Here is a 21021-nt window from a genome sequence, read left to right on the forward strand (position 1 = left end):
TAAAAGAATCCCATCATTTACAATACATCCTGGGTACTGGCCTAATTTCTTAAAAGTGTGCGCTTCAGGGTTTCTGGGATTCGAGCACCATGTGGTCCAGAGAATCACACTAGTAGCAGCCACTGCTCAGGAAATTAGGTGAGCTCCAAACTGCCCCTAGAAAGATAAGGACTGCAAAAGCTGATGGAGCCTGACATTCTCCAACCCTCCTACTTCACAGAAGCCCAGGGAGCGGAAACGACTAGCTCGTGCACCTCCCTGGGGCCATGGTGGTGCTAGAACGCAGAACTCCTAACAACAGGCCAGGATGCCAGCGGCCAGGGCCCTCTGGGCCGCCAAGCCACAGGTGCTGCTGACACCCAAGCAGGAAGGGGCTCCCCGTCATCTGGAAAATCCATAAGCCTTTTACGGCTGCGACAGTAAGAACCGAAGCTTTGATCTCACTTATGCCCCAACTCCCCAAACTGTGGCAACATCCAAAATAAGGATTGTTGCTTCTCCCGATGTCTTTAGCATCTCTTCTGTTTTCCTCCCAAAGGATGAACACTTGGAGCTGACAAATTCCTTCTTCCCACTCAGCTCCTCTGGGGATAGAAATGGAAATGCGTGCAAATCCCTCTTCCACCAGCCATACCTCTTCCTGGGTTTGCTCCTCAGGACCCTAAAGACCTTGATGCACAAGGCCTGATTTATTTAGGCCTGAACCTAAGTAAATCACCCTTAAGACACGTCTGAGTGTTATAAGCTTCTCACACGACAGCTTCATAACAGGATTGGAAAATAAAACCTAAAAATACTAAGGTGTAGACAGGTAAAGAGATCCCCTGAGGATTTAGTTGGTTTCGTTAGTTTCTGCAAAATGTTCTCACATGTGTGAACACATAAGTCTTGAGGCACTTTTTTTTTCCCCAGACCATTCAACAGCAGTCACTATTTTTATAAGGGAACTTACTTCTAAATCTGTCTGACATGCCTTTCATTCGCTCAGTGTTGTACCTGCTCAAGTGAGGGGCATTCCCTGCAGAGTGCTCTTGCTCAACTGGAATGGCCAGCAGGCTTTTTGTCTTAGTCCCTGTGAAAAGGGCTGCCTTTCCCATTTCCTGTTCTTATTTTAACAGAGAGAAACGCAAACCTCTGCCAATTTAGGAAGACACTTAACAGCTACTTTGGAAGCTCTCAAATTTTATAAATCGAACATGACTTTACTACTTCTAATATACAAACCAACATAAATCAAAGTTCGTATTAGAAAAGTTTAACTTTTTAGTCACCCTCACATCCCTGAAGATTTTATAATACACCTTTCCGTAAAATTCAAGAAAAAAACTAGTCTCCTCAAACATGATGAGGGCACATTATGAAACTAGTAGTATATCACACCAGTATTATTAAGCAATTAACCATCTGTAAAACATTTAAAAGTGAAATGACAGGGCTTCCCTGGTGGCGCAGTGGTTGAGAATCTGCCTGCCAATGCAGGGGACACGGGTTCGAGCCCTGGTCTGGGAAGATCCCACATGCCGCGGAGCAACTGGGCCCGTGAGCCACAACTACTGAGCCTGCGCGTCTGGAGCCTGTGCTCCGCAACAAGAGAGGCCACGATAGTGAGAGGCCCGCGCACCGCGATGAAGAGTGGCCCCCGCTCGCCACAACTAGAGAAAGCCCTGGCGCAGAAACGAAGACCCAACACAGCCAAAAATAAATAAATAAATAAATATTTTTTTAAAAAGTGAAATGATAGACATTACATGAAATTTCTAAAAATCTTATATGTTCTGGTATAATGTTATAAGTCATAATTCTAGTTATTACTTTAAAATGTATATCTCAGAAATAACTTAAAAAAAAAAAAAGTGAAATGACTCATATATAACCAGTGCCCAATTGTGTGTGTGTGTGTGTGTGTGTGTGTGTATGCATGCATGCATGCATGCTTCTGAATAGCTTTCACGTTGCTTTATGCACATCTCTCTCCCCCCAACAAGCCTTTACGTCACTCAAGGATCAGGGCTGTGTCTTAGACTTCTTTTTCAGTCTTCCCTGTGCAAGATGTTGGTCCACAAAAGGCTAAATGCTTTAGTGACACAATGCATTAGAGTTCTATAACCAAAACCTGTCTCTCTGCTTCCTGATAGGACTAATTTTACATTCAAATAATTCATAAGCTGCTATAAAACACAACTGAGTTATTTTATGCTTACCAGAACTGGACACACGCCTTATCCTCTGGGGAGATACGGCTCGATCAGAGTTGAGATTTCTACTGTCACTATTCCGCCTCAAACAAGAAACAGAAGGCCCCACTTTGGCTTTCGGACCAGGTGTTTTCCTCAAAATGGAGCAGTTGGGCTTGGCTAGACTCCTACCTGAGATGGTTGCAGTTTTCGAAGCAGAACCCTGTGGAAAAAATAATGAAGGTTTCAGTCCAGATCATACCTTCCCCACACCACTTCCTGGTGGCGTCAGGTACGCAGAAAGGCACAATTTCTGCCTAAGCAGATACGCCAGATGGACATTTAATTCTCATTTTTACCATAAAGAAATTTAAACTCTTCATAGTTTACTCTTCGATTCGTCATGATCTGCCTTTTGTCCCCATCAGGGAAACTGTTCCCAAGGTGACTGATGCCACAAATTAAATTCAAGCTACAGCTTTCAGTCCTTTTCCTAGAGGCCCTCTACATGGTCTCCAACGCCGATGATTCCATCATCGTTCTTTGGTTTCTCCCACAGAGCTCTCTCCTGCTTTCCCTTCTACCTGCCTGGTTATTCCATTTCTGGGTCCTGCTCTTCTGTGCCCTCAAAAGCTGGTCATCACAAGGGTCCTTAACTTGGCCCTGTAAGCCTTCTCACCATATACTCTCCCCACGTGATCCTGTCCACTCTTTCCACCGCCACCTAAACACCGCTGTATCCCAAGTCCTCATGTCCAGGCCAACACTCTCTCCCGAGTTCCCCATATATTCAGTTTCTTTCTTCCTCTGCTTCACTTAGCGTCCACCAGGCACCTCGACCTAACAATGCTGACAGTAATATTATTGTTGTTTTTACTGATCAACATACAGCCCTTACAGAATGAAAAATAAGTTCGAAATGCACGTATCAATTCATTTAATCCTAATAACCCTACCAGGTTGATACTTTCATCATACCGCATTTCACAGCAGAAGAACGTGAAGCAGTTTCTAAAAAATCAGATTAATTTTACCCGTCCATCTCAAAACTCAGCTCTTCTCATATTCGCCACCATGTGCCCAGGCACCCAACTTACACAATGAAAGCTATTTCTAGGGGCTTCCTTTCTTACCTCCTAAGCCCCTCTGGATGTCATTCTCGCCCTTCTCCATCTGCCTTAGTACAGGCTGCGTCATTTCTGGGATGCCTGGAACCATAGCCAATTCACCTCCCAGCCCACTGCTAAGGCGATCTCTCTAAAGTCCAAACTGGGCTAGGAGGCTTCCCTCCGTCCCCCAGATAAAGTCGACTCTTCCAAATAAGGCCTTTTGGATGTGGCCGCCCTGCCACCCTCTTCACCTTGCTCCTTACTGTTCATGGTTCTGCACCCCCAGCTCCCATGATACTCACTACCCCACGTCCCCTAAATGAGAATGTTTCTTCATCTTTGTACATGTTATTCCTTCCACCTAGAATACCCTTCCGTTCATCCTTGATCTTTAAGCTTCAGCTAGTGACTAACATGCTCTCTCCCCTAGAAGCCTTCCTTTCCTTGACAACTCTCCCCATCGCCACCACCCTACTCTGCCATGAGCAGGACAGGGAGTCTATACACACTCCCAACTGAGGACTTAACAGTCCCTTTTTGTTCACCTTCTAATACTACCCACTGTACTAGGCACTAGGTTTGGCCAGGGGCTGTGTCTTTCCGTCTCTAAATCCCAACAATCACCGTCATATAGAGCACAAAGTCAGCACCCAATAAAGGTTCTCATTCTACATGTAGGAAATGAGAGCCTGAGATTTGCTCAAAGAACAAAGTTCAACACCATAAGCTATAATTTGTACTCTCCCATGAAAGAAAAATTGAGCCTCACAGAGACTAAGTAACTTGCCTGAGGTCATTTTGCCAGTGAATGGATGGAGCTACAATGTGAAACCATATCAAACTCCAAAATTGATGTTCCTAACCTATACGTTGCCTATTGCCCACCAGGACCATTCTTTCTTTGCTTAATAAGTCATAAGTGCAGGACTTCCCTGGTGGCGCAGTGGTTAAGAATCCGCCTGCCGATGCAGGGGACACAGGTTCGAACCCTGGTCCGGGAAGATTCCACATGCCGCGGAGCAATGAAGCCCGTGCACCACAACTACTGCTCTAGAGCCCACAAGCCACAACTACTGAGCCCACATGCCACAACTACTGAGCCCACATGCCACAACTACTGAGGCCCGCGTGCCTAGAGCCCATGCTCTACAACAAGAGAAGCCACTTGAAGGAGAAGCCCGTGCACCACAACAAAGAGCAGCCCTGGCTCTCCGCAACTAGAGAAAAGACCACGTGCGGCAACGAAGACCCAATGTAGCCAAAAATAAATAAATAAATTTATTTTTTAAAAAAGTCATAAGTGGATAATTTCCCCTAGAGATACGTAAAGCCCCATGTTGATGACATACACTAGGTGGATTAAAAACTAAATTAAATAGGGCAATATCCTAAGAGAACACTGGAAAGCAACCTAAAATTGGCCAAAAAAAGCAGGCGATGGACACAAAGATCTTCTCCCTCTACCATAAAACCGGCTAAGGTAATCCCCCAGAAAAACCTTTGAAAAAGTAAACCAAACTTTTAACCAACTTACAAAGTGAATCTTTAACAAATTAGATTTGTTCTGCCTTTCAGAACCAACATTCCATAGAATTTTGAAAGCCTGCGGTGTGTGGAGCAGGAAGGGCCAGGATTCAAGTCAGAGGACCTGAGTTTGAATCTCAATTTGACAACTTACCAGCTATGTGTGTGTGCTAAGTAACCACTTATGAAGCTTTAAACTGTAGCTAACAAATTTCCCATTGTTACTGGCAAGAGTAAATGACAGTGTATAAAGCACCTGAACATTTCGAGAAAATTAAACGACATAATATACATAAAGCACCTGAGCAAAGGGTTTGGCCCAGAGAAGTCAACGAAAAAAATATCAATTTCTTTCCATTTAGATAAGTCACCATTCCTTTTATCTAACATACTATCACCAATATATAACCTCTATAACGGGGAGCTATACTCAACCTGCATGAAATTAAAGTCAAATTCCTTCTCCAACAGAAGAAGCTTTCTGAAGTTTCAGGTAAACCCCAACCAAACAGCTGGGAGGTTGCAGGCAACATAAGGATTCAGTGAACTCAAGGCCTAATTTGTGTCAAGACCAACAGAGCACATTGAAAATGCACATTTCTCCAGCACTGTCTCATCACAGAACGAGGCAGATTCAGAGCCTTTGGGTGCTGCTGAAATGACTAAGAAACATAGGGGTTTGCCTACAACACGACGCAAAGGCTCACTCATTCAACCCTCTACAATAAACACAAAGCCTGTGGCCAGTGACGGTTTGCTGGGCCCCTTCCCCATGATACACGGAAATGTGTTAAGAGGTGAATAGTGATATTAGAGGGAATTGCACATGAAACATTATCACGGGGAAAAATGAGTTTTTAATACTCATCAACAAGTAAAAGTGTCAGTACTGAAAAGATGGAAATCCTAACTGCAAGATTCCTAAGATGAAAAGTGCTTCTTCTCCAGTACTGGGATCCACTTCAACGTGATGATTCTAATTCTATCACCTTACTTCAGCATCACACCATAAGCCTGAAAGACAGGCTTCCATTCCGCACATGGGAAATAGAAAGCTAAGACTTACTCTCAATGCACATATCAGAAAAACTTTTAATTTCAAAATTACACAGCCAATTTATATGCAAGGCAAGTGTTATTTAAAGAAACTTTATGCTAGGTTTTCTGGCAGTTGGAGATCAGTGCACAATAAAAGTCTCCCATAAATCAAGGAGGAATAAATGTATTCTTTTCATGTATATGTATCTATAAACACCAAACTAAGAATGTTGCTTAGAATTACCAGAAGTTGTCATTTAATTTAACAAAGTAGCTAATTAAAAATTGTATAAAATGAGTTTCCTAAGTCTGACTTCAAAAGGACTTAAAAATAAAAATCTGAGTTTTGAAATAATGGACAGTCTCAGTAGCTTAGACATCATTGCGGTGGACCATTCTTCCTAAAAAGAAGATTTACTATAAACGCCAAAGCATCTCTAAACTGAACTAGCTCAAGAATATCTTCCTAAAAGGACCTAACAATTCCCTATGCACCCTCAAAACACTTAAAACAGCCCTTTAACACTTCACCAAACTATACGTTTCGTTCCTCTCAGACATGAGCCCTCCACACAGATGACTTCCATCTGCCTTCCCACCCTGGCACCGGCCTCCACTCCTGGCCCAGAGGACAGACGCCCAGGAAAAGCCTATGTGGGGCTAGAGATGCATGCACACCCCCACTGCCGAAACAGCACTGGGGATGAACACACAAAGCCCAGAGTAGCCTCCCAAATGCTTCCAACGCTCAGAAAGCTAGTTTCTTCATGCTAGAGTCAAAGCTATATCCATGCTGGAAAAAAAAAAAAAAAACATTTGAACTGCATGTGAATTCTTATTTAAATGGAACCCCCAAATATCTGCCAGGTACTGTATAAAACATACTGCCTTTTCACTATACGTGAATAACATGGGTTTTATTTTAGTACCGGGAATCAATACATTAGGACTGCAAGAGACCTCAGACATCTACTGGCCCAATCCTTTCACCTCTGCGTCTCAAAAGGTTACTTGCCCAGAGTCACCTTAGCTAATCAGAGGCAGAACCCAGAATCCTCTTGTTCACAGGACAGGGCTCCTCTACCTGGAGCAGCTTCCTCAACAGGAGACCAGGAATTATTTTTACGTTGATACTGTTTACCAGCACTGCCTAGCCATTTCTCACATGTGGCCCAATACATTTGTTAAATTCATAAACAAAACGTTTATTTTTTCATAAATATAAAATATAATCAGATATTTAACTTTAAATAACTAATTACACTAAAATATTCAAGTAACCTGTTCTTTCAGCTTACCATTAAAAGGAATGTTGATACTCAATACAAAATACTGGACTTGAGGGTTTTGGTTTTTTTCCCCAATATGCAGGTAACCAATTAACACTCTAAAATGTACTGACTGACAAGACAAAGAATTACTGAATAACACAGCAATACCTGAAAGCAAATCTGCACACCTAGTTCAGCAATATTATTGACTATCGGTGGATAAGCAATTGCTAATACATCTCTCCGTTTCCACCACCATTTCCTGAAGCGGGCAAAAATTTCACTTACCAAAAACAAAGAACCATAGTCAAAGGTCTCATTCATAATTTCCTTTTTTAGCTCTTGTTTTGCCATCAGTGTTCCATTTTCCTTTTCACCCTTGTTTTCAGGGCTAATCCTATCGATGTTGGAAGTATAGGACATTTGCAAACATTCTGTGCTTTCCATTTTAATAGGGAGTTCACCTTTGATCTTCTGAAAAACTGCAGCCACGGACCCAGTCTCACACGCTGAATTGGAAGAACTTGCTTTGTCAACATCTTCCTGATTCGATTTCATGGCAGATGTTGTTCTTAGAACTTTGTGTGAAGCATTTTTAGAGTGAGTTGTAACATGCACAGCCTGGCTCGTAATGAGTTTATTAAATTGCTGCTTATGTGTCTTGTTAATTAGGATTTCTGCTTTTGTGTCTGCATTCAAGTCAGATGTTGGTGTTTTTCTCAAAGCTGTCAACGGTCTTGAGGAAGACACGGATGAGGGTGGTGAGGCCCCAGTTAACTGAGGCCGGGGTGCAGCCTTTGATAGAGCAGGGTCCTTGGACTGTAGCACTGGTCTGGATACAACTTTTGCTTTGACATTCTTGAAGTTTGGTCTTGGGTAACTTATAATTTCAGTTTTTCTAACTTTGCTGCCTAGGGGGCTATTCGTTTTGGTGGTTGATTTTCCTAGATTAGGTTTAGACATGTTCATCGGTGCCCCCTTCAAGTTTGGTAAACGTCTAAGCTCTCGATTACTCTTCTGCACTTTACTCCATTTCTCCGTCCCTTCAATAGGTGAGATAGAAAAGGTTGCGTTTGTGGGTTCTAGGACTGGCGTGGACATGCAAACTATGTTATTTGTACTAATGACCATATCATCTGCATCCCAAGTCAGTTCAAATGATGAAGCCACCTTTTGTCCTGGCGGGCTATTCGGTATCAATTCTACAGTATGATTTCGGGTTCCCAAATCCTTTTCATTAGAGGCAACTGGTGTGTCTTTAGCCACAGTGACTTGATGTTCTGGGTCCAGCACTTGGGTTTTGCTTTTATCAAAAGCTGGCACCAGTAAAGGGCATTCATCATCTACAAGACAATTGGACACTGTTTCTCTTACATTTTGGCCCACTTCCTTTTGCCCATATGAGCTCTGTGAATGTCTCTCACTATTTGGTTCATCTTTAGACGAACAAAAGAACTCTTGTAATACAGACCCATTGGGAACGTCCATACCATGAGAAACTGGTGTTAGAGCTTGTATCTCCTTTTCTCCGCCTAATCTTTGCTGTGCCCCATCTGGGTACTCACTGGTGACCTTTCCCGAAGAACAGTGACAGTGATTTGCAGTATCTGGAAGAACAACATCAGTTTGCATCACCATGTCAGAAAACGCTGTGTAAGTTGTGTCTTGGGCCTGTGATGCTGTAGCTTGAGGGTTTTCGAAGCTGTCTCTATCATAACTCATTTCTCTCACATATATCTTATCAGAATGGGAAGATGGAGGAATGGAACAGGATGAAGATGTATTTCTACTTCTCACGCTGGTTGGCTGCAGGCTTGCAGTGGTAGGCAAAGACTGACTCTTTCCGGTGCTGTCATGTGTTATGAAGGTACAGTTACAATTATCCACTTTCATGTCAAATGTCTGGTTTAGCGCCAAGGCAGTAGGGTTTTCTGTACAGTTCAAATCATCATCGTTAGGATTCCACACAAAAGGCAGAGATGTCTCAATGCTCTGGTCCTGAAATGATTCTAGGGAATGACAACTGCTATGCAAATCTTTGGGTTCCTCTGTATTTACAACATGTGCAAAAGACAGACATGTGGAATCCTTGTGCATATCTAACATCTCCTTACTAACAAAATCACCTGAAGACTTTTGGTGTTCAAGTACTTCAACACACTGAGGGTTTAAAGAAATATTTTCACCAATGACCACAGCAGAGTTGGTTTCATAATCAACCACCATGTCATCTGGGTTGGCAGAATTCCAACTCACATTATTGGTTGAAGAGTTTTGGGTACATGGTGATTTTTGGTTGTATGCGTATGTGTTTCCATTTTTATCACTGATAAATAAGGACTGCAGTTCCTCTTCTGTTTTGTCATCTGAATTATCATCATTCATCCTGAAATATTAACTTTAAACCTCTGCCATTTTATTTCTTCTTTAAAACCCTTCAAATGAGAGGGAAGAAAAATTTGTCCATCTCCTAAGTTTTTCAGCACAGTTGAAAGTTTCTTAGTCTAAGATGTCTTGAACTTGAAATGATTTGTTGTTCCCTGGAAGAAATAAAATGTTTCACTCAAGTAAATATTAGAAAATTAACAAGTCATCACTTGATTAATTTCAATTGCTTTCTTTTTACATTTAAAGAACCTACAACTATGGACAGGGGTGATTAAGATATTAGCTAAAGAATCACCCTCTTTTCAAACATACTTTTTCATTTGAGGAAATGGGCAGAATGGGCTGCTAAAACTGCCCCCTCCCATCTGAGATGCCTCTGCCCTTACTCACCATAATAGAGAAGGAAGCCAAATCTGACAATAGCCTTTCCTTCTTTTTGGTTGACAGAGTGACTTTTGGTCCTAATTTGCCTAGGACGGTCCCAATTTATGCCTGTTGTCCCAACATAATTAGAAATAATGCCCTTTTTATTTTCAGAAGAGTCCCCTATTGTTTCCATGAAGAATGACTTCCAGACAGATTAAGCAGGCACAGCACATAAGCTAAAGATCAATGAAGATTTAGGGCACTAGCGTTTCTCTTTCCCGTTTTCATTGCCTTTCTCAAACACACTCCATTTCAAAGTTGAAAAAAAGAAAAGCTGTTGCTTCTTCATAGTTAAAGTGGTATTCTATTGAAAGTACCTAAAAATGTTGAGCACAGTTCCTGTACGACACAGCAATTCTCCTCTTAGGTATCTACTAAAACGAAAGGAATACGTCCAAAAACTTGTACACAAATGTACATGGTTCGGTCTCCCTACGGGTCACCAAGAAAAAAAAAAGTGTACATGATGTGTAATAGAAGCATTATTCATAACAGCTCAAAAGTGGAAGCAACCCAAATGTCCATTAACTGGTAAACAGATAACAAAATGTTGTGTACCCATACAACGGAATATATTTTTCAGCAAGAGAAACAAATGGAGTATTGATGCATGCTACAACATGGATACAATGTTATGACTTAAAATATAAATAAAAGAATATTATGAGCAAAAGTAAAAAAAATATATAAGTAAAAGAAGCCACTCACAAAAGACTACATATTATGGGATACTATTTACATGAAATGTCCAGAATAGGCAAATCTATAGAAAGTAGATGAGTGGTTCTCTAGGGCTGAGAAGGGGCGCGAGGGAAGGGAGCGAGGAGTGGCTGCTGATTGGAATGTGTTTATTTTGAGGGTAATAAAAATGCTCTAAGGGTTATGATTATGGTGATGGTTGCACAGAGCTATAAATATACTAAAATTATTGAATTGTACACTTTTAAAAAATCATTAAAAACAACCCATGAAAGCTTTCAAATCCAAGGATTTTTGCAAAAAACTAAAATTTTATTATGCTTTTGATTATACTGAAGTGCTTAAGAAAGGCCCAAATATTCAAGCTAGGACTGCAAATACCTCATGTAGATATACATTCGCTTGAACTGACTTTCTAATCTTGATATTTAATGTCAACCAGGTATCATGGTTCTGTTCTGAAGAAATAAAATATCCATGAGGAAAAAAATGACATTCTGTAACCTAGAAATTTGTAAGTTAAGAGTAGATCTCATTTTTCTATTTTGCAATCTTTTCTCTGTATTCAAACATACTTCAGTGACCTAAATACAATGAGGAGAAGAGGAGCGATGGAAGAACTCAAAGGATCAGTATCTTTGCTAACAGTGCTCTGGACTTCCAGCCATGCATCCTGAAACCAGCTTGTACCAGGGGCAAGAAGAAAGGCTGCAATGTTTATGTCAACAGCACGCAGGCACACGCATACAAGAGATTCTGATCCCAAAATAAGTGCTATAGGATTTATATGCTGGTAGAAAATTTAAATTAGTCTCTTTTTCCCCACCATAGCTCTTTAGGTAATAAAGAAATAACTGAAATAACAGATTTTGGCTAGCACCTTAATAAAAGTTTTTATGAAACACAAATTATATTTTTAATCCTTGGGTATAAAACAGGTTAGAGCTAAATGTTTAAATCAGAGAGTCCATATATTCATTTTTTAGAGTTACGTGCGGGGTGGGTATAATTTCACAAAGCACGAAATATGCTACACCTTTATGCTTCCATAAGGCCAATATTCATTTACGAGATCCTGGTATAAGCAGACAGGAGCACTGCAAACAGGCGCATTTAACATAAATCGTAGAAGTTGTTTGCCTGTATAAAGAGAGTCATTAAATTCAATTGATGGAGCTTTACTTCCTGAGCTCACTCTTTCAAAGTATACAAAATATGATTTTAAAAAAACTGAAAAAAAGTAAAGAAAATTGTTTGTATGTCAAAGCATCTCAAGTTATTTTTTAAATAAATGTATAATAGGATAATTTATACCACCAGTTCCATGTCCTTCTTTGTTTAGGTTGTTTCTAGATTTATTATTAAATATTATTTATTTATAAACAGCACTGCACTAAATATCTTTGCAATCTTTGACTACCTCTGATTGTTGCCTTTGGAAAAACTTCCTGGAAATAAAAGCATTACTGAGTCAAATGATGATTTTTGAAGGCTCTTAATATAGTCTGTCAAATCATTAATAGAATAAAAAGGCAGGATTATTAACAATGTATATATTAATAAACGTATACAACCTGAGTTTTCTTTTAAAGCTTGTGCATTTTGTTCAGCATTGTCCCCCAAGAACTTTCCCAAGCTACTGTAATACAAAAACATTTCTAACAACTGTGAAATTCCACTAAAGTTAAGGTTAAATGTTTTAGATTTATAAGTCAGTAGATTGGGACTTCCCTGGTGGTCCAGTTAAGAATCCGCCTTCCAATGCAGGGGATGCGGGTTCGACCCCTGGTCCGGGAACTAAGATCCCACATGCCACGGGGCAAACTAAGCCCGCACACCACAACTAAAGAGCCCGTGTGCTGCAACTAAGACCCGATGCAGCCAAATAAATAAAAATAAATATTAAAAAAAAAATTAAAAATAATTCAGTAGATTACAAAGAGTGATAGGAAAGTAAAGAAACCATCAACCTTCACATGACTGCTTAGCACACTTGGGTTTATAATTTCTTTTAATTCACACATCCAAGAAAAAAAAAAATCCCAAACTTGATGAGCAAAGCTATCAAAAAAAAAAATAATAATAATACCACAGGGAGTTCCCTAGCAGTCCAGTGGTTAGGACTTGGGGCTTTCACTGCCGGGCCCCAGGGTTCAATCCCTCGTCCGGGTCCTAAGATCCCGCAAGCCACGCAGCTCGGCCAACAACAACAAACAAAAACCCACACACAAAAATGTATTCTGAAGAAATACTTAAGGAGAATTTTGGTATGAAATAAATTTACTGAAGTCTCTTCTACTTTTGTAGATAAGAGTAAAGAATTAGAGGTACAGAGATTTGGATACCAAACAAATTCTGAAGTTAAGCTTATCGGTTCCAGGATTAGTTGGAAGATCAACCTCAACATTCACTAAGGAAAAAAAATAGCTTCAAGTCTCCATCTCATCACTACAGACATAAAGCCATGGGCAGGAAAGGGATGACCAGCTTTCCCTCAGGAATTCTGTCAAAAAAAAAATTAAAATTTAGCCTTGTTTTCTTATGGTCAATCTCACTCCTTTCCTCATATAAGAATAGTACCTACATTTCTACCACGTGCTGGACTCATATTCTTTGACTTAATCTCACCTGACCCATGACGCGATGTCTTTATATTTCTACGATTACAATGTAATTTGTAAAGCCTTCAAAGTTACTATCTTGGGAACGTTTTTTACTAAAGCAAAATCAAAGATGTTTAAAGAAGAGAAAAAGAGAGAAGGTTGGACTAAATCATTCTCACCCAAAGGGTTAATGTCTCAAGTTGTCGTTCAGTAGCATCATCTATCAGAACAAAGTAGAATGATTAAATTTCCTTTTTTAAGAGAGCCATTTGGGAAAATAAAGAGATCTTTTTCAGAGAACAATTTGTACGAGAGAACAATTTCCCTACTTATTAAGATTTGAGAATATGAGAGGGTAGCTCCTCTTGAATAAAAAGATTAGCAGAATATGTATTTCAATAATGATTTCTAAGGTTAAAAACTGATAGGTATGTACTAAAAGAAATGGTCAATGAAAAGCACTACTAGTGCAAGATTTGAGCTATTTCAACACCTTTGGGAAAAAATAAGGTTAGTTTCTAAATCTTAGCTTAAGAAGAATGATTGTTCCCCACAGATAAAAATCCATTATCATATAAGTGAATTCATTAACATTGTCATTAATACTGAAAGACATTTTAGAGATCCAATTCAAATTTCCTCATTTGTAAAATGAGGAAACCACTTCTAAGAAATAAACTCCATGGCTGGACCAAATTAGTTGCTAATGGCAGCTTACTGTTAGATTATACAATAGTTATGTGCCTTATTTGTCAACTGAACTATAAACCCAGTAGAGGCTTATACATCAGTAGGTATTTTCTACATCTTCCTATTACATGTAATGTCTAACCCAATAATTTGAACTTAACACAGCTAAACTTGCTATCCCATATGATAATTATGAAATAAAAGAATTTGTTTCCACAAGTCACATTTCTCTGAAGCCATAAACAACTTTAATTTTACTGCTTATTTATGTCAATATATGGCATACCAGTTGTTTAATACAATCATGACTTACAGCTTTAAATCACAGAATCATGTCAGTCGTCTTAAGTTTTTAAGAACTCACTAATCACAACTGTAGTTCAGCTCTCGAGGCTTTAAAACCCAAAATATTACCTAATCTTCAATGTACTGTAAAACAAAAAGACACATGCACAATACCTAAACTACAAATTTTATTCTAAAGTCAAAAACAAAGCAGTTGAACAAAAAGTCACCTGCATGTGTTACTAATAAATTCATAAAGCTCTACCTCCTGTTAAAACCATTCAAGGTGGCTAATAATTTTACCCCTAAGCCTCATCATATTACTTTTTTCACAATTCAGGGTTAAAGCCCTAAATTAGCTCCTGCAACCTACCTTTTGACAAACTCAACTTCCTCAAGCACTGAGCTTAGTAAAGTACATCTTACACCTAGGAACAAAGTACTGGTACAAGCATACCTAGTCGTTGGTTTCCTAAGAGCATAACGATTTCCAGTGAAGCCATTTAAGTAGGGGGAAATCTAGAGTCGGTTTAATGAATTTATAAATGAAGGCTACGGACGTTCCACAACAAAGTTGAACTTTAAATAATTTACAAAACAAGTATAAATCAACTGGCTGCTTCTGAAAAAATGCAGATTGAGTCAGTAGGTCATGGGTGGGGCCTGAGATTCTGCATTTCTATCCAGCTCCCTGGTGATGGTGAAGCTTTTGGCCCATGGACCATCCCTGGAGTAGCAAGGATGTAGCAGGGAGCTCTGGGAAAAGATCGCCCACCTGGCCAACCAGATCAACAGAACAACTGTACTGTCAGAGCTAGTTACCCTCACATCCAACTTTATAATATGTTCTCTAACTGGAAACGGACGTTCCTTACTTTTGAAGCCTTAATTTATGCTTTTGCACTTTCCTCTCAGATAGCTAATACTCCCTCTATGGAAAATAACTGAAAAATTTTTATAGTCGTGGAAAATGTTGCTTCTAAATCCTACTTGAGTTTATTCCTTCCATGTGGAGGGAGTTCAGTGAGTGTAACATTCCTGCCGTTTTTCTGTCCTTTTACTCACTCCATCCAGAAGCAAGAAAGTGACTTAAATGGATTCTGTAAATTCAGGAAGAACTAGCTGGGCAAGAACTAGGATGAGGTGAGGGTACCATCTGCCGTGGGCACTAAATATAAGACAGTCTCAGTAACAGTCCCCCTGGAGCCTGAGGCAAGGGAAAAGTCAGTAATACTGACCCTGTCTTTCCTTTAAATTTTTGAGATTTTATTCATCGTGGATATTTTTTAACATGAATTCTGATTTTTAAAAATAGCGATCGAGATAAACAACATTTAATGCACTAAGGTTTTGCTGGCCTCACTCTCTTCACCCTAGCCCCAGCCCCGCTGCCCACAGACAACACAAGCTCTCTTCTGTTCCCCGCCCCTACCAGGAACAGGCCCCGCCCCTACAGTGGAAAGGGGGCAGTGAGGGTGGGAGGCCTGCCCTGTCATCTGCGCCGTAGTGACCCGGGGGAAGTGTCTCTCAAACGCAGTTCTGTCCCTCAAACTCACTTTCATCTGTAACTAATCTATAATTACAGATGAAATTCTATAATTATAGTCTGTAATTATAATTCGTCTATAATCATCTATCCACCTTGCTGTGTTTCTTATTCCTTGAATGGTTCATAACCAGAGAGAGGAGGAAGGCAAGGATAATACCCAAGAATCAACAGCCAACCCTGACCACGTGTTGGACACACTCCGGAACAAAGTCCAGGAGGCCGGGCCCCTGAGAGCCAGACATTTACCTTCAGTTGCTGAATGGGGGGTGGGGGGGGAACCACAGAATCCCCCAGGAAGGGCTACCGTTGCTGCGGCAACCCAAGGAAGCTCACGGGGCTTTGGGCTGCGGCTCTGCGCCAGCCCCTGCAGGAGGCCGTGCGTACGGTAACCCCCAGCTCAGCCGCTCTGAAGAGCAGTCGCGGAAACAAGGTATTCTCTATTGGGCCCTCTCAAAACCGCAAATGTGTTACACTAGGCAACAAACCATGAGAAACAAACGAGGGGTACAGTGTGCAGGAACAAAACACAATGTGGGGTAACTGCGGCTTCTACCGCGGCCAAGGTGGACGTGCTTAGGTTCAAGGCATCGGCCAGAGGTTCTAGCGCACTGGCGGCTCCCTTTTTCAGCTGGGACGTTGGTTTTAAAATAACACAGAGCGGGCGACAGGCTTTAAGCCTGAGACCATACATTCTCTTGACCTGAGTGAGAAACTCCAGCTCACAGCAGCGCTGTCCTTGGGTGGGTGACTGTCTCCACGGAAGGGGGCTGCCCAGGTCCGCAACCTGGGGAAAACAAGGCCTGGGACGCACATCCGACACAAAGCCGCCTGAGTCCCGGCACCAGGGCAGGCTGTTAGCAGGCCGCCCCCCCGTGCAAGGCACACAGCTGCACCTTGAACCACCCCTGGCAGGCGTGTGTGGAAAGCAGAGGCTTCGGAGGGCACAGCACGGCAGCAGCGAGCCGCCCGGCAGCTCGGGTGAGGCTCAACCACAACCGCGGGGAAGAGAGTCGCGACAGGCCCTGTCAGACACCGGTGGTCTACGGAATACATTCACGGCGTTAGAATGGCAAAGCAGAAGGTTTCTGTGCGTTCCTGTGTTCCTAGAATGTTTCCAGCTTTCAACTATTAACAACAGATGTGGTCGGTAATGCTAGACAAATTATCCCGAATGCCACTCTGTATTCAAAGACCAGGGGGGGAAAGTGGATGGGGTTAGCTGGAATCCACGTGGCTTTTCCACAGTCTCAAGTCACACACGCCCCCAAACAAAGTGCTTCCAATTAGCACTAGATTGGATAATTAAATACTAGGGGTAAGTCTTCCCTAAGACTCAGGCTTCTTAGATTTAAGTAAATCCAGAGAAAGAGACAGTAGAAATAGCTCTATGGCACAAACGTGAAAATGACTGCTTAGAAGAGAGGGAAAGGTGTGTCCTAGACGGGGCTCTCCTGGTGCAGCACGATGACCTTCGGAAACACCAAAAACTGTTTTAGAAACTATTGCTCAGATATAACACTCCCTGCATGACTATTTCAGGGTTAGGGGATTGGGCTGTTTTCAAAATGTGGTAGTTTGGGAAGAGCGGGGTTGGGGGCGGGGGGGAGGGAACAAGATAGTTCTGTGCCCGCCAGTGTGTTCGTCACACACTGGCTGCTGAACTAGCACAATTTTGCAGTAATGACACCTCTTCCCGTGAAGCGGCCCAGACTGTGGCCGCCGAGAGAACATGAACTCCATCTAGGTTTCAAGACCACTCTAGCCTGATAGGACCAGACTAAGATACCAGTAAGGATGCTTATTGAAATTTAACTCTGGCCTTTTAACTCAAAGTCTGCAGAAAGTCAGCTCCAGAAGGGCAGGATTTTTTTCCCCCCTCTGGTCTGGTTTATTTCCCTTTAAATATCTCCAACACTTGGAAGAGTACACAGAGTCGTTTTTTAATAAACAGTTGTTGAATTAATGAATGTATGAAAGGGCCAAGAGAATTTGATTTTGGACTTTAACTTCTTTAACATATTTGGATTTTAACTTGCAAGGTTAGGCAGTCCTACAATTTTCCCCTGGGAACATGACAGTGGTAGAGGTTTATATTCATATTTAGGCATCACTATGTTACTGGCAACTTAACTTTGCCATTGGATCTCACTGTACTTTGTGGGACAACATGGCTGTATATCATCTGAGATCACAATGAGGAAAGTAAAATTAAGCCCTGGGCACAGAGTGGCCAGAGTTAATATAATTAACGCACCCGTCAGAGCCTTCAAACTGTCACCTGCCCAGAGGTGCTAGAAAAGTACCCAAAGGGGGCTTCCCTGGTGGCGCAGTGGTGAAGAATCCGCCTGCCAATGCAGGGGACATGGGTTCGAGCCCTGGTCCGGGAAGATCCCACATGCTGTGGAGCAACTGAGCCTGTGAGCCACAACTACTGAGCCTGCGCTCTTGAGCCCGCGAGCCACAACTACTGAGCCTGAGCGCCACAACTACTGAAGCCCACATGCCTAGAGCCCATGCCCTGCAACAAGAGAAGCCACCACAATGAGAAGCCCGCGCACCGCAACGAAGAGTAGCCTCCGCTCGCAGCAACTAGAGAAAGCCCACGTGCAGCAATGAAGACCCGACGCAGCCAAAAAATACATAAATAAACAAATAAATAAATTAAAAAAGAAAAAAAAAGACTAGTTGACACTGGGTGCCCATTTAGTGAATTTTTGTCAACAAGTTCAACTTTGACATAGCTGTCAAGACAATAAATCTGAAAGCACATTCTATTAGTCAAAACAAATCCTATCAGTGTCAATGCAATTTTAAGGGCAAGATCAGAAATCTGGTAATTCAATGTCCACAGAGTACCACCACCATCCTTGATTAGACTCTGAAGAAATGGGAAAGTGCATCAATCCCACCCATCCCAAAGGCCACGTACTAGTCCCATCCCTTCACTAGGTCTCTTCCTGTTGCTCCAGCCTTTCCTGGGCTCCTGTGTCTATAACTACTACTTACAGTAGGTGCTTACCCGCTATTCATCCTGCCCTTCTTCCCTGCCAGCAGAACCCTCAGCTTGTACTGACATCCACCTTGCCCCATATAACTTAGGAAAAGATGCCATCCCAGCTCAGGGGCAAATTCTGACAGGTCTAAGCCAGTCACAGAGGCCCTGATTTTCCATGGAATCTAAGAACATCCATAGGTGACCTGGGTCCTTAGGATTTATTGTGTTTGCATGGTAACTAGACTTACCGTGGTGATCATTTTGAAATGTATAGGAAAACTGAATCACTATGTTGTGTAACAGGAACTAACACAGTCATAGAAGAAAATGAGAACGACAACAAAAATTCACTATTATGTGACACTTTAATCACAAACCTCAATATCTGAAGGCAGAACCGACTTACTAGAGCACAGAGAGGTGAAACAAGGTTTCAGAGAACATACCGCAGGGTGCAGGGCAGGACAGGCTGCAGAAGCCCAGAGTGACCCAGGAATTAGACACACAAACAACAGAAGGGAGCTGGGGGGGGGCCTCGTAATTCTCTGTAAGGATCCACTAAACACCTCCTTCCCCCAGGTACCTACCTGAACCCTATACATTTAGACAACTATCCCGACTCTGGAAACAGCCATATAATCTTAGAAGAAACTGGTGACACACTCCAAATTTAGAGCTAGCAGACCCAGAAGAAGTTGCGGGTGAGGCATGTGGGTGCAAACAGTGAAATTCTTCCAATTGAGTGGTGGGACTGCCAGCCCACTTCCTGGGCTCAGCTCCATAAGAAGCTTATAATCACCAGGCTTAGAGGCCCCATGCAAACAATGATAGGATCTTTCTTTGCAGAAACAAAGTCCAGAGACAAGACCTACAGAAACTGACACTAGAGGTCTCACATTACCATGCCGCCCACTGGGGGGTAAACCCTACCCCCAACACAGAGTTTCCTTAGAATTTTAGATGCTCAACCTTAAAAAGGAAGCCAAGCATCAACCCAATATTTGAAGACATTCTCTGATATAAAAGAAAAACAAATAAGAAAAAAAAATTCTCAGAGGAAATTGAGGCAATGCAGGCAAGAGAAGAAAAGTTAGAAAATCAGTAATTAATAGCCTGAAATATACATCATACTCATGCAAAAAATGTGATATTTAAAAAAATATAAGCAGGATATAAGAATGCTCAGAAATTAATGTGAAAGCCATAATTAAAATCTTTAGAAGAAAAAGTTTAAGAAACTAGCTCAGAAATTTAAGCAAAAGACACGCACAAAAGTGAAAAAGGATTTTTTTTTTTTTTAAATTAAGGATTCATCCAGGCGATTCAGTATTCAACTCATAGTGTTATCAGAAAGGGAAAAGAAAAAATTTTGTAATAAAATATAATCAAAGAAATAATACAAGTTCTTCCTACAGCTGACAGACTAAAGCCTCGAGACTGAAGAGGTGCATTGTTTGTTCTACACAGTAAATGAACAAGATTTGACCACTGTTATGTCAATGACAGTTTAGAAAAGCTAGATTATAGTGACGAATAGCAGCCAATATACAACTGTTACACACAAAGAGCTGTTCTAAGCGATTTACATGACTTCTTGTACAATCCACAAACAAGCATTCAGAGGCATAAAGTACGATTATCCTCATTTCACACATGAAGAAACTGAGGCACAGAGAGTTAAAAAACTTGCTGTGGTCATGTAGTTAGAAGGTAGCAACGCTAAGCAGTCTGGTGTTGTGCCCACCTTTTCACTCCTACGCGAAGAAAAGGACTTACAAAAGACCAGGTATCAGAATGACAGACTTTACTATATTAAAACTGAGAGCTAGAAGACAAGTGAAGCGATATCTTCAAATTTCTGAGAGAAATTTTCAAACTGGAATTCCAATCCTGCCAAACCACGAATCAAACATGAGTGTGGATAAAGGGGTTCTTAGGCACAGAAAGCATCACACTTACCTCTCCTACATGCTTTCTTGGGAATCTATGAACACTGCCAATGTGAGGAAAGAAACCAAGGAGGATTATTATCTAGGAAACAGAGAATCCAATAGGAGAAAAGAGAAAGGAATCCCCAGAAATGCCTGGGTGACAGCTGTGTCCTACACCTGGATGGCAGGAGGAAGTCAGAGGTCCAACAAGGATGTCTCCAGGAAAACACACAGAGCTAATCAATACTGGGAAGTTTTAACCAATTGAAAAACTGAACTGAGAGAAATCTGAGAGTGCTTTTGAAGGATGTGAGCTGTTTCTGCCAGATATTAAAAAAA

At 41.4% G+C, this 21021-nt stretch overlaps 1 protein-coding gene across 1 annotated transcript in view; it reads right to left on the reverse strand.

Annotated features, from left to right (window-relative positions):
• The window catches only part of MTUS1 (microtubule associated scaffold protein 1), a 151566-nt gene that overhangs the window by 94008 nt on the left and 36537 nt on the right, over positions 1–21021 (reverse strand). The window contains 2 exon segments of the mRNA XM_082444492.1: positions 2202–2397; positions 7405–9656. Coding sequence (XP_082300618.1) covers positions 2202–2397; positions 7405–9501 — 2293 coding nt within the window. The 5' untranslated portion in view covers positions 9502–9656.

The sequence above is a fragment of the Balaenoptera physalus genome, assembly GCF_965194825.1.
Source record: "Balaenoptera physalus genome assembly, chromosome: 21".
Classification (NCBI taxonomy): Eukaryota; Metazoa; Chordata; class Mammalia; order Artiodactyla; family Balaenopteridae; genus Balaenoptera; species Balaenoptera physalus.